At 38.5% G+C, this 14,098-nt stretch overlaps 1 protein-coding gene across 2 annotated transcripts in view; it reads right to left on the bottom strand.

Moving 5' to 3' along the window:
• LOC135760818 (protein diaphanous homolog 1) overlaps positions 1-14,098 on the bottom strand; it is a 108,255-nt gene that overhangs the window by 10,295 nt on the left and 83,862 nt on the right. For both annotated transcript variants that reach the window (XM_065274849.2, XM_065274850.2), the window contains 2 exons: positions 3,876-3,974; positions 1,588-1,682 (listed from right to left, as the gene is read on the bottom strand). In XM_065274849.2, the coding sequence (XP_065130921.1) occupies positions 1,588-1,682; positions 3,876-3,974 (194 nt within the window). The remainder of the gene's footprint in view (positions 1-1,587; positions 1,683-3,875; positions 3,975-14,098) is intronic.

Genomic DNA, 14,098 nt, shown 5'->3' with positions numbered 1-14,098 from the left:
TACATTTTAGCATTAGAAATACTTCTGTGACTAAATAGCTTACTGACGGATACACTATTACAGAAACATAAACAAATGATTTTGGTAATCAAATACTGTTAGTTAATGACAGTTGTGACACAAGCCTAACATTGGGTGCTGGACTGGCACATTTGTTAAAGGGATAGTTTACCCAAAAATGAAAATTGTGTCATCATTTTCTCATCCTCGTATTGTTACAAACCGGTTTGAGTTTTATTATTTTGATAAACACAAAAGAAGATAATTGGATAAATGATGGTAAGCACACAGCTGCCATTACCATTGACTTCCATAGTAGGAAAACAAATATTATGGAACTGTTGTTATAAATGATGAAGAAGATATTTTGATAAATGGTAAGCACACAGTTGACGATACCCATTGAATTTCATCGTATTTGTTTTTCCTACTATGGCAGTTAATGGTTACAATCAAGTGTGCCGCACAAGCCCTAAAAAGTGAAGCCAAAACGTCATTGGTCCTAGTATAGGTCATAAACCCCTCCTCCCTCGTGTTATTCAATGGGACTTGAGACCAACTAAACAATTGAATTATTCTTCAAATATCTTTTTTCTGAAGCTGGTTTCTGTCATTTACTGTAGTTTTTATCACGCTGATGTTAATTCAAGTGTTTGTTTTTAAAATAAGTTTGTTATTTAATGCTATAAAAACGGTTGTGTGATGTCACGATTGACAGCTTTGATTGACAGCTATCTAAGCCAAGTTAGGGCGGGGCCTTTATTTCATGGCTTTCCTTCTTGCTCACTTCTGCGCAGGACTGGTCCCGAAATCGCTACTGCACAGACTCAAGACCCAAGTTGTCAGCGCCGTATCGAGACACATGCGGCTTCAATTTTCACCAATAGAAAAGACGAACGGGCGTTGTCCATCTTTTTTTACAGTCTATGGTTATAATCGGCTGTGTGCTTACCATCATTTATCAAAATATCTTCTTTATCATGTATCACAATACTTTCATAATATTTGTTTTCCTACTATGGAAGTTAATAGTTACAATATAAGTTACTCACATAGATGTGAACTGTTAATGTGGCATCTATGTATATATATATAAAAATGTATGGCTGTCGTTTAAAACGCATGCATGTGCTGCCTTCGTGAATATGCGTCGGAGACTTTATGTGCACAAAATGTATTCTCAATGCTTCATGAAATGAGGATTGAACCACTGTAGTCACATAGACTACACAATATCCTTACCGCTTTTCTGGGTATTGAAAGTTGTGTCTATGGGGGCTCATAAAGCACTCAAATTTCATCAAAAATATCTTCTTTTGTGTTCTGAATATGAATGGAGGTCTTACAGGTGTGGAACGACACGAGGGTGAGGAATTAGTGAAAAAAATTTCATTCTGAGGTCAACTAACGCTTAATGCACTGTACTTAACACATATTCAATAGTCAGAAATCTGATCTGTCCAATGAATGCAGTTTAGCCAATCATAAGAGAGCTCCTTTACAAGAACCTAGGAAAGGCATTAGCAATAACAGCCTGTTTAATTCTCAGGGTTGAATATGACCTCTTTCCACAAACACTTTCCCTACCTGCACCATATTTTCTGTGAGTACTTTCTCATTGACCTCTAGAATGACATTCTTCATCTCTTCATAGGGCAGCCGGTTCGAACCCAGGAAAATAGCTACACACACAAAAATGACATAATATTATAAACTAGATATGCAATTCCCAAGGAATTACCAGTGCATGAAAATGCAAAAAGTTGATTGACAGAAATGTAAAAGAAATTTAGTCTAGTAGTTTACCTGGCTGTTGACATGTTTTAGTGTGAAGCTAGCATGATTTAAAAAAGTTATCATGATGAAATATGATGCTAGCATGATTAGCATGATTCAGCATGACGTTAGCATGATGCTAGCATGATTAGCATGAAGCTAGCATGAAGCTAGCATGATTAGCATGATGCTAGCATGATTAGCATAAAGCTAGCATGATTAGCATGAAGCTAACATGATGCTAGCATGATAAGCTTGAAGCTAGCACGATGGTAGCGTGATTAGCATGAAGCTAGCATGAAGCTAGCACGATGCTAGCATGATTAGCATGAAGCTAGCATGATTAGCATGAAGCTAGCACGATGCTAGCATGATTAGCATGAAGCTAGCACGATGCTAGCATGATTAGCATGAAGCTAGCACGATGCTAGCATGATTAGCATGAAGCTAGCACGATGCTAGCATGATTAGCATGAAGCTAGCACGATGCTAATATGATTAGCATGAAGCTAGCACGATGCTAGCATGATTAGCATGAAGCTAGCATGATTAGCATGAAGCTAGCATGATTAGCATGAAGCTAGCACGATGTTAGCATGATTAGCATGAAGCTAGCACGATGCTAGCATGATTAGCATGAAGCTAGCACGATGCTAGCATGATTAGCATGAAGCTAGCACGATGCTAGCATGATTAGCATGAAGCTAGCACGATGCTAGCATGATTAGCATGAAGCTAGCACGATGCTAGCATGATTAGCATGAAGCTAGCACGATGCTAGCATGATTAGCATGAAGCTAGCACGATGCTAGCATGATTAGCATGAAGCTAGCACGATGCTAGCATGATTAGCATGAAGCTAGCACGATGCTAGCATGATTAGCATGAAGCTAGCACGATGCTAGCATGATTAGCATGAAGCTAGCATAATTTGCATGAAGCTAGCATGATGCTAGCATGATTACCATAAAGTTAGCATGAATTTAGCATGAAATTAGCATGATCCTAGCATTATTAGCATGATGCTAGCATGATTAAGATGATGTTAGCATGATTAGCATGAAGCTAACAAGATTTAACATGAAGCTAGCATGATTTAGCATTAAGTTAGCAAGATTTATTATGAAATTAGCATAAAGCTAGCATGAAACTAGCACGAAGCTAGCATGACTTAGCATGAAGCTAGCATGAAGCTAATATGACCCAAAGACCCAACCCCCATGTCTCTATGATGTCCGGATCCAGAGATATAAGGCTTTGTTTATTATGTTGCTAGGCTGCTCATATTTGGTTGCTAGGGGCGTGGCTTAATACCTCAATAAGGATGGTGAGAGACTGATTGGATGCCTGAGTAAAATGAGCCCACCCCCATGTCTCTGTGACACTGTGCTGCAAAGATATCCATCTGGGCATTTTATAATTGCAGTCTATGGGAGATGTTGCTAGGGTGCCCAAAATGGTTGCTAGGGGCGTGGCTTGATAGCTCAATAAGGATCCTAAGGGACTGATTGGATGCCTGAGTAAAATGAGCCCACCCCCATGTTTCTATGACACTGCGCTGCAAAGATATCCCATCCGGGACGTTTTTAGTTCCTTATATGGGCATGATTCCTGCCCCATTATAAGTCTATGGGGAAATTTGGGGACCTCTTACACCCCAGGGGTACAACTTACACCCCATTGTGAGGTATGTTCTTACAGAGCCTGCCAGCCTCTTCAAATGTGGCAAGTCACAAGTTTCTGTGAAATTCTAGGTCTGAGCTACGACTCGTCAAAGTTTGTCTCCATGTTAAGTCAATGGGATTTTTCGGCTGCTTTTTCGCCCCTGGGGCAAAGACCGTACCCCCGATCGCTTATAAAAGTCATAGCACACTATTCCCGAATAGTCCGCACGTTTGAGAGTTTGAATGAAGTTTCTAAGTTAAGCGGTTCGAGCCGTATTAATTGCGGAAATTTGGTTGGAAGAATAATAATAATAATAATAATAAAAAGCCCAGTAAGAACAGTACAGCGCATTTTCAATGCACTGTAATAACATTAGGAAACTAGTGAGATATTTCACACAAACGCACGCATGCATGCACATAAAGGTTACTCACAGAGATTCTGGGATGTTTTGGAGTCCAACACTTTCAACTCTTTCGCCTTCTTCTTCTGAGCAACTTTCTTATCCTCTGCCCCCTCCTGATCTTTTTTAGCTGGAAGCATAAAAAATAAAGGCGTGATTTTTAAGATGCATACATTTCTAACCAAAGTTAAAAAACATTTCTGTGCTGACAGTGTCAAAAATATTTTTTGGGCAGTTGAGGCTGTCCTGCGCTGTAACACTATCCAAAAATACTTCAAACCACATTCTAACTTTTCTACAGCTATGAAATTGTAGCTGTAGTACATCATAAGACTCACTGCAGGACTATGTACAGTATGTGAGCTGCCAAAAGGTAATTCAGTAACTTCTAAACCAACTCCGACAAAGAAATTCTTCTCTTTGAGTGTGTCGGCATCTCATGTTGTGTGTGAAACACAAGTCAGAGGTCAGGAGCTCGGGGTCAAGAGTCAAACGTCTCACCGCTTTAATGAAACATGAAGACTAAACCTCACACTAGTAATGGCTCTCCAGCACATCTCCACAACTGATTCATCTCATGTGTGTCTCTCATCTCTGCTGTATGAAACTCCTCACACATAGGATAAAGGATTAGGTCTCATCTCTAAATAGAGTTTGGTTCATTCATTTCATTTTCTCGCACCGCCATATGCTTCTGAACAGTGTCATTTTCGATCTCCTTTCAAACTCACTTTGTGTGTTTTTTATGTTCTTCTGTACCTTATTTCCGAGCAGCACATTCATGCCTGCCATCTGTATGTGTGTGTGTATTGAGTTACAGCAGCATATGGAAACACTCAAGAAAGTGAAGCAATTCTGGATTACATTACACACACACACACACAAAAAATCACATTCACTCTCTCACATACACTTTCACTCTCATTTGCTTAGAAGAATACCTTTTAACATTCAAACCCACATTTAACACCATATCAAAAATAAGCAAATACAACAATTTTATTTTGTAGTGGAAACATGTGAGATTAACAAACAAAGAGATGTGTTTGCCTAAGATGTGATGTCAAAAAGAAATAAACAGATAATGAGAGAAAGAGAGAGAGAGACAATCGCACAACATGAGCAGAAACTCATCGCTCTGTGTGAGTGAGAAACAGACGGCTGTATCCTCGGTCTGTGATTCATAAAATGGGATCTGTGTTCAAAATGGCTGCTGGATTCTCTCACACACACAAACACACACAAACTGAGATGGGATTTAAAAATCATTTATAAGCCAATGGCACCACTGCTGGTCCACACGAGAACTGCAACAGAATCACAGCACATCTGTGTTACATTAACCTACAAGTATGTGCGAGTATGTGTGTGCGTGTGTGTGTGTGGGTCAGGAGTGTATCACACACAAATTCTCTGTACTGGATTGTGTTGTAAAAGTCTCGTTGTCTTTTGTACAACTGTTACAAAGCATCAGTCATGTGGCTATTCATCCATTTCTCTTTCATCTGCCTTTCTTGATTCATCTCAGAAAACTGCTGCTGAATACACACAAAATGAGATCATCTTCTCTAAATGAGGTTATATAATATTGCTAATTTATAGGAAACTTTGACAAAATCTATTTATAAAACATTTACATAAAAGTACTAGTCGTTCTATAAAAAAAACTGAGTTTTAGTCAGAAAAAAGTTTTCAAAATGTCTCTCAAGAGGTTTGTCTTTTGCTGACATATCGGTTCACAAACTATAAGTGAACACACAGATGCAAAGTTGGTGGTTATTTCTGTAAGTGTCCAGCTGTCTTTTCCTGCTGTCTGTCTGTCCGTAAAACCATGCTGATCTGTGTCTGTCTCTCAGTTTATTAGTTCAGCGTGAGCCACAGACATGATGTCTGCACTTACTGTAACACAACACACACACTCACTGCCTCCCTTTTTCCCATACAAGGCAAAAGTTTATGAGTGTGGAAGGTCAGGGAGAGAAAAAGACAGAAAGAGTGAACACACACACAGAGTCAGAGAGAGAGAGAGAGAGAGAGAGAGAGAGAGCGAGAGAGCGAGAGAGAGAGAGAGAGAGAGAGAGACATGCCCAGCATTTTAAAATCGATTGAATTCCACCTCATCTGCAAACTACACACAACCTAAATACAATCTGTTCTCACAAAGAGAAACTTTGTCCTTTCATCTCTCTCTCTCTTTCATTAGTGACTATTTTTAATCTAAAGACAGACTCCTTTGTTCTCTCAAGTTTTTGGTGGAGTTCTAGCGCCTCCAGTGGCAGGATAACGCAACTGCAGCCTGAACTTATACAGAAACAAAAAACTTTCTGGCACTTCTATCATCATAAATTATAATGCAAAAATAGACTAGACTAGAAAGTACTCCCAGGACATTGTTAACTACACAGTTTTTGTGATATTAAAGATGCTGAAATAAACAACAATAACGCATCAACAGTATAATGACTCTATAGCTGCTGAATTGTGCCCAGAGGTCCTGCTGACAAAGTGAGAACTCGAGACAAGAATTCATTTTTACTTTTAAACACACGCAAGCACTTTTATACTCGAGCTTTAAAAGGGAAAAATGTGCTCTGCTCATGAGAAAAAGCATTCATTCATCAGTAAACACTCAGTAATCTAACAGAAAACAAACTCACTCGCTTAAAACTCAAGCCTGCAGGAACGCTGAACTCTCTGTGTGACTTTGAAAAAGTAACACAAAGTAAAGATAAAGAATAAAGAAAAGTGACAGATGCTGGAGAGGAAAGGCAGGTGGTGATTGTTTGGGGCTTTTAACACAAAAGACAGCAGCAGCTGATGGGAGACGTCGGCCCTTTAAACTTTAAATGTCCATGATTGTGTGTGTGTGGTTGGGAATTTTCTATGGCCCTGGTTGCCGAGGGTAACCGTAGAGCTGAAAGGCCCCTTCATCCTGTTTTTGTGTGGAGAGGAAGGAATGAGGGCGAAGGGGGGCGAGCGGAGGGGTGACTCAGTGCCAGATGGCAGGGTGTGGTGGGACAGGGGGCGGAGAAGTGGACAGGAAATGGGAGGGCCAAACCGAGGGGGATGGCATATGGGCGGGGTTTACAGCGAGCTCACTTGCGCACCCCTGGTGCATGAAAAGTGCAACTGCAGCTTATAAATAGTGACTAAACATTTTACATTAAATGTTAAATATAACAAAGTTTTTTATCAAACTGGAAATTTGAACTTTATAGAATGCCATAAAAAATGTGCACATGATTGCAAATGGATTAAACTTGGCTTTAAGATACATTTCTATGATATTGCCATGTTCAAAAAATGCATTGTGCATATCCAAAAAGCAATACTTATATACAATACTATGGTAATAGCACGTCCTAAAATGCATTAAGCATTTAGTAGCAGGGTATATATCTAAAAAAAAAATTTAGTACCATGCTATTCTTTTGTTATTTTGTTTTATTTTCTTTTTCATACGAATAGTTTTAAATGGAAATTAATTCAACAATTAATTCTGTTGTATTCAAGATTGTTATTTAAATTAAAATCTCTTATATACATGTATACAAGTATATTGTATACCATAGTATACAATAACTATATACATACATAAGTGCATATATATTAATCTTTCAATATTATTGTATACATCCCATGATATGATTATTTTTACAATGTATTGATGCTGAAATCCAGCACGATGGTACTGCAAAAATCCTGTCAGTAGAATTTACACGATAAACTATTATTATACATAAATAGTCAATACAACCTGTATAAGAGCAGCTGGAAAACTGAACTATTCAGTTCTGAACAGCTATCTTGTGAATAGATTTAATTCAGTAAATTACATCTGTATAAATGTTTTTTTTTTCTGTATATTCAGCATCAATACTGATTCAACATAAATAGACGTAATAAGAAAAGTGCTTATTTTATGTACAATGCATTATATAAACATTATTGTTTAAATCTATTTGTGGAGTCACAGTGCCATCTACTGGAATAGCTGTGAACTGCAGCACTGAAATTACACACTTAGAAAGATTTACTATAGAAAATGTAAAATTAAGTGTCATCAAAGCAAATAGTATGAGATTTACCACACACACACACACACACACACACATGCCCACAAAGTGCATATAGGGGCAGATTAATCTAGGATTGGGTCTTTTTTAGGACATTAAACATTGTTTTTTTGATGGGTATGTTTGTAAGTTGTTTCTACAAACATACCTAACAAAAAACAATACAGGTGTGCATCTTGAGACAAAAAATGGCACTGATATATTTTAAGATAATGTCAGTGCAATCTGATTGGTGTTTAAACAAGCACTTTAGTCTTGGACTAGACTTAAGCCGTGTCCGCTCCATAAAGTTTAACAGTATGTAAAAGGACAGAGAAAGACTGTGATGAAGATGTTTAAAAAATATACTTTGTGTTTTCTAGACTGTGATTGCAGTGCTAAGTTACCACTGACTGTGTGTGCGTGCTTGTGTGCGTCCTCTCTATGCCTTTCTGGCCATGAAGGTCTGTAGCAGTGACGCACAAACAGTATGTACTGAATTACTGATCAGACACGCACACACGCACGCACACACTGTGGCCGAACACAATCATATTTTAACTCCTAGGAATGGTCAGATAGATTAGGAACTCATTACACGCATACACTCAGTAATGATTTTAAATCAAAGCTCTATCCGCTCACACATCCCACGTCAAGATTTACTACAGCAATTACAGCAACCTAATTACACACACACGTCTACAGCTCTGTCTCTCAATCCGTCCCTCCTTCACAGCTCAGAGCTCTAGGGAGACTGTGACACACACACACACACACACACACACACACACACACACAGTAAAGTTAATAAGATGCCAAGGTAACCGTGCACACAAATATGAAGGTCGTGTACAGGAGGAACAAAGCACATCGATCCCTACATCTGTGCAAACACACATTTCAATAAACAAACATTCACGCTCAAGGTCATCAATAACACACACAAATACACACAGACACAGTTCATCTAACGGAGGTTTGTTGGGTCAGTGTTGTAAAGGACACAAAATGTGTGTGTGTGTTTACAAACCAACTCAACTCTCAAATGCATTTACACACAGAAGCTGTTACACTCACTGTATTAAACTGTGTAAATGAACACATGCTAATGCTGGATTGAAACACTGCCCTCTAGCGGTGGAGAGGAAGAGAGCGAGAGAGAGAATGTATACTTAAATTCCTTTTTAAAAAGCAAACTTATTTTTAGAGCAAGCTAGTGACCTTTTTGTCATGTTATAAAACGTCTTAGAGACTGCCAGTGTTGTGTAAGATAAAAACACACATTAATGTTAAATATATCTGTGTGTGTGTGAAGAGTTTGGTTCCAAAACAAAGAAAATCTTGTTTGCATTCCAATTAATATAAATCAAACTGCTATACTGTGCATGTGTAACTGTGTAAACGCAGGGTTAATTGTAACACGGCTACTTTACATATTTATACAGGGCCGAGCAATCTGTGCTTCTGATCTATTTCTGTTACTGTCAGTAGATGATCTCCTGTGAATTTGTGAAAAGTTTTGATGTGTTTTTGAAGATATTTCTTCATCTTATGTTTATTTCAATTTCTTGTTTGGGTGTGTAAGTCACCAAATGCAATATTATTTTAATTTGAAACACGTCAACAACTCCTAATAGTATGATAGTTGGGATTGAAAACATTTTTACACAGCGGGGTTAGTTGTCACACAGTGCTACAATTAAGCCTCAGGTATACAATGATAATGAAATCAGTGTAAATACTATTCATCAAAATGATAACTGTTAATACAATATCAGGGGACATAACTGACAATTATGATTTTTTTGTTCTAATTTAAAAAAAATCTATTTATATGCATTGATGGATAATACAAGGATGGTTGGATGAAGGATTATGGATGAATGAATGTGTGGAAATCTATTTATTATAGGCAGATATATAAACAATATCCACCTTTAGTATATAGACAGAATTTTATTGAATTATTTGTGTTTAAACAAAATTTTCTAGCAGGTGTTACAACAAACCCTCTGTTACAATGAACCCAATGGGTTAAGTTGTCAAGTTTGCACTCCTGTCACTTTCGGTGTAATTGTACGAGAACCAGGGTTCCCACATCTTAGTTGACTTCAAATTCAAGGACCTTTAAAGGACTTTCCAGGTCCAATACCCTCAAATTCAAGGACTAAATGTAGGGACACATTTCAAGTGAGAGCAAGGTTACATCATGTTACCTTTAAAGATACATTGTTACAGTTCCCTTTCGAGGGAACTCGTGCTGCGTCATTGCGGTGTCGCTTTTGGGACCCCTCCAGTGTCTGAATGTGTAAATCAAATTCAACCAATGGTGAGGCTTAACGACAAAGACAGGGTGACGCGGGAGCCAGGAAGTATATCGCTATCTGAAATATTGCCATAGACGGCGTTACAGGGACGCAGGAATTATGGCAAGGGCGACACAGTGTCTCGTTCCCTTCTCAGAGAATAACAGTTACATACGTAACCTGAGACGTTTTCATGTGTCAAACACAACTATGCAAAAAAGCATTTTGGTATGAATCAACATTTGCATACAGAAGATAGAAACGGTTAAAGCGAACAGTTTAGCACAAGTCTAAAATTTTTATGATATTATCCTACACTACACAGGGAATAATATGGATTTTTTTTCAGAAAACTTCTTGCATAAAATAGATTCAAGCACTTTCAATGACCTGTATCTATGTTTCAAAAACTTCCCAGGGCCTTGATTTTTTCCCCCCAGATTCACAAACTTTCAAGGATTTCAAGGACCCGTGGGAACCCTGAAGAACGCTAGATCCCACAAACAAACTTTAAGTGTTCATTTGTAGCAGAGATGTGTGTGTGTTGATTGTGTAAAAAAATTAATCTAACTTAAAAGTGCAGTGTGTAATTTTAGCGGCATCTTGTGGTGAGGTCGCGAATTGCAACCAACGGCTCAGTCCACTGCTCACACTTCACTTTTGAAACACACAGAGAAGCTACAGGACCACCACCGGAAAAACATGTCTTGGTCGGCTTAGTAAAACTTAGTAAAAAAGTTTGTCCGTTAAGGGCTTCTGTAGAAGCACAAAATGGCGACTTCCATGTAAGGGGACCCTCAGTGTATGTAGATAAAAACTTCTCGTTCTAAGGTAATAAAATCATAACGGTTAATTATAAAAAGGTCTTTATACACCCCGATCATGTAGTTTTGTATATTTTTTGCATTTCTGTCAAGAGATCTTTCTAAAAATTACACACTGCACCTTTAAATATTTTTTAATGTTGAACCAAAGCCAAACAGCGCTACTTTGTGTCCCGCTCTCCTCTATTGTATATATTGTCATACGCATGCAAAACTGAAAATCTACTAAAATCAGTTTATGATCTGTTCACCCTTACACTTCTGTCAGTTTACCATGATTGTAAACATTTAACCCATTTACACAAATGTACTTGCTTATGTTTCATGAATTAAGCCCAGATAGCAACAGCACATCTATAAAAAAATCCTTCACTAACTCTCAGTAGTTGTGTTTCTGTTTTTTTCCCGTCTCGTTCTGTGTTTCTCTGCTGTGGGTGTTACTTCAGGCGTTTGACCCAATCTGCTAAACCAGCAAGAGATGCCAGGATACAAACACACAAACCGATGACAGACACACACATTCGATCTCACAAACATCAACATCAGTGGCTCCATCTCTCTTACTTACACAAAGACGAACGACAATCATCAAAGTGAGTGAGTGTGTGTACAACATGTTATAATCAAAGATGTTTGCGCTAAAGTCAATAACACTCAATAACAGGAACTCAACATTAATGCACATTAAGTCACCAGATAAGATAAAAGTGTCTGCAAATACATAAACGCAAATATAAATGTACCATCATTCAGTGAATAATGACTTATTTCCATTTTTTTTTTTTTTTTTACCTCAGAGAACTTATTGTGCACAATCTATTTTTTACTTTAGTGGTGTTCGTCTGTAGTTTGACAACCACAGATTACTGTACAGAAATGTCTGCCTCACGTCGTCTAATGTTTCACAGAAGAAAGTCAGAACACGATCAGAACATATAAAGGTTAATGAATGCTGAAAGAAGTGTCAGTCTCATTAAATAATCAATCTCTGTGTGTGTTATTTATAAACTTGGAGTCAAACACACTTTTGATGATTTCAGTCTAAAGACACACAAACACACACACACACACAGGCCAGCGTGCTGCCGGCGGTCTCCTGAGGGGTCTAGCTGTGATGGTTTGATTTGTTTGACCTCTTTCTGTACTGGAGTTCACAGCGAACTGTCCAATTAAACACGATAGACCAGCAAACACTCGCTCGACCTCCAGAAGAACATTATCTCTCTCTTTCTCATCACGCTCCCTTTCCATCCTTGAGGGAAGTGGCCTCCTTCACTGACCATACCGATAAAAACATTACTATTCCAAGAGAGACAGCTAGAGAGAGAGAGACAAGAGAGTGAAAGAGCGAGAGAGCCAGTGAAAGAGCGATGGTGAGAGGACAGTCCTTGTTGAGCTAAACCGGCTGTCACATACATTGTGTGCATTCAATTATGCATTAAGAATTTAATGTGACTTTTTAAAATAATGTTTGTAGAGTTCACATGCAAACCCCTCTGAGCAACAACCATGTTTTAGGTTCAATAATTAAAAAAATTATTAGCTGGTAATTGAAAAGCCTTAGTTTCACAAATGGTGGGCCAGCAAAGCCATCTCTAACACTATCTGAATCACTGATTTATATTGTTCCATAAATGTCTATTAAATGAATCCCATAATAGTCTATTATCTTTAATTCATTGCTTTTCTCTTGGTTGCATTGCTTCCAGTAGTTTATATTTATGAGCATTTATCCAATCATATTTCAGCCAGCGGCTGACATCATGTGTTGCCAGAGTCAATGAAATCTGCCTAGGCCTTCAGAACGAACAGCACAGGCGCCATCAGCTTAAGATAAATGGCAATGAATTCATTGCATTAAAGGCGGGGTGCATGATTTTTGTAAAACACTTTGGAAAAGGGAGTCAGGCTGAGTACCAAAACACACTTTTAGCCAATCAGCAGTAAGGGGTGTGTCTACAAACCAATATTGTTGCCTGGGTTGCGCATGTGTGGCGCGGGTCTATCAAACGAAGGTCCAGATTCTATTGGGGTAGGGGCGTGTTTGTTTAGGTGATTTCAAATATCAACACTGTCTTTCAGAGATCATGCACCCCGCCTTTAACAAATCAGATTTCGAGTTGGTGTCACCGATGCCATACAATGATGTCAGCATTTTTGCGTCATTTGATTATATTGACCCCAGCAGTTTCGGGACCACCCCATGGCTACAGCATTTCTCGTGTAGTGGAAGCGTTTTGTGCAGCATTGAGTGCAAATATGTTTATCTTCAAAGGGTGCCTGTCGACTACAGTATGCGCCAACTCTGTAACCGCCCACATCTTTTATTGAAAATGAACTAGACACTCGCGACTGCTACATATCGTGTGAAACGCTGTAACATTTGTGAAAACTGCTACAGAAGAGAGGGAACAAGGGTCTTTTCTCTCGTGAGTGAGATGTGACCCTGTTATCTGTACACGTTGAGTCTGATACTGTGATAAAGTTGTGTGAAGTACAGCTGTGCAGCTCATGTTGTCGTCTGTAAAGCCACTTTTTTCTTTCACAGTTTGTATGTTTGTTTGTAAAGCAGAGAGAAGGACAAAGATGGGCAGTGTTTTACATGGTTCACATTTAGATCATACTGTAAGTGGTGCACATGGTTTAAATAAAGCAAAGTTGATTTAACATTTACATTGCATCCCATTCTGTTCCACATCATTACAACTAACACTCAATATGTAATGTAAAAGAAGTGAAAGTGCCTTTATGACCAATGTTTGAAAACTAATACTTTTGTTATGTGACATTTGCATTTAAACCATACAGTGAGTAGTGAACACACACACTGCATATCGTGAAAACATATGGGGTGCAATGATAGCAGCGCTCGGGGAGGAATGGGGGACAGGTGCCTTGCTCAAGGTCACCACAGTCAACCTGCCGGTCGTGAGACTCGAACTCTCGGGTTACAAGGTCGAGTCTCTAACCATTAGGCCATGACTGTCTGTCATATGTCCTAAATGTCGGTCATTAAACTACACTGCACAAAAACAACACAATGCTTAAGTTAATTTTTTATTTCAT

The sequence above is a fragment of the Paramisgurnus dabryanus genome, chromosome 16 (genome assembly GCF_030506205.2).
Source record: "Paramisgurnus dabryanus chromosome 16, PD_genome_1.1, whole genome shotgun sequence".
NCBI lineage: Eukaryota > Metazoa > Chordata > Actinopteri > Cypriniformes > Cobitidae > Paramisgurnus > Paramisgurnus dabryanus.
This window is presented reverse-complemented; position numbering and strand designations above follow the sequence as displayed.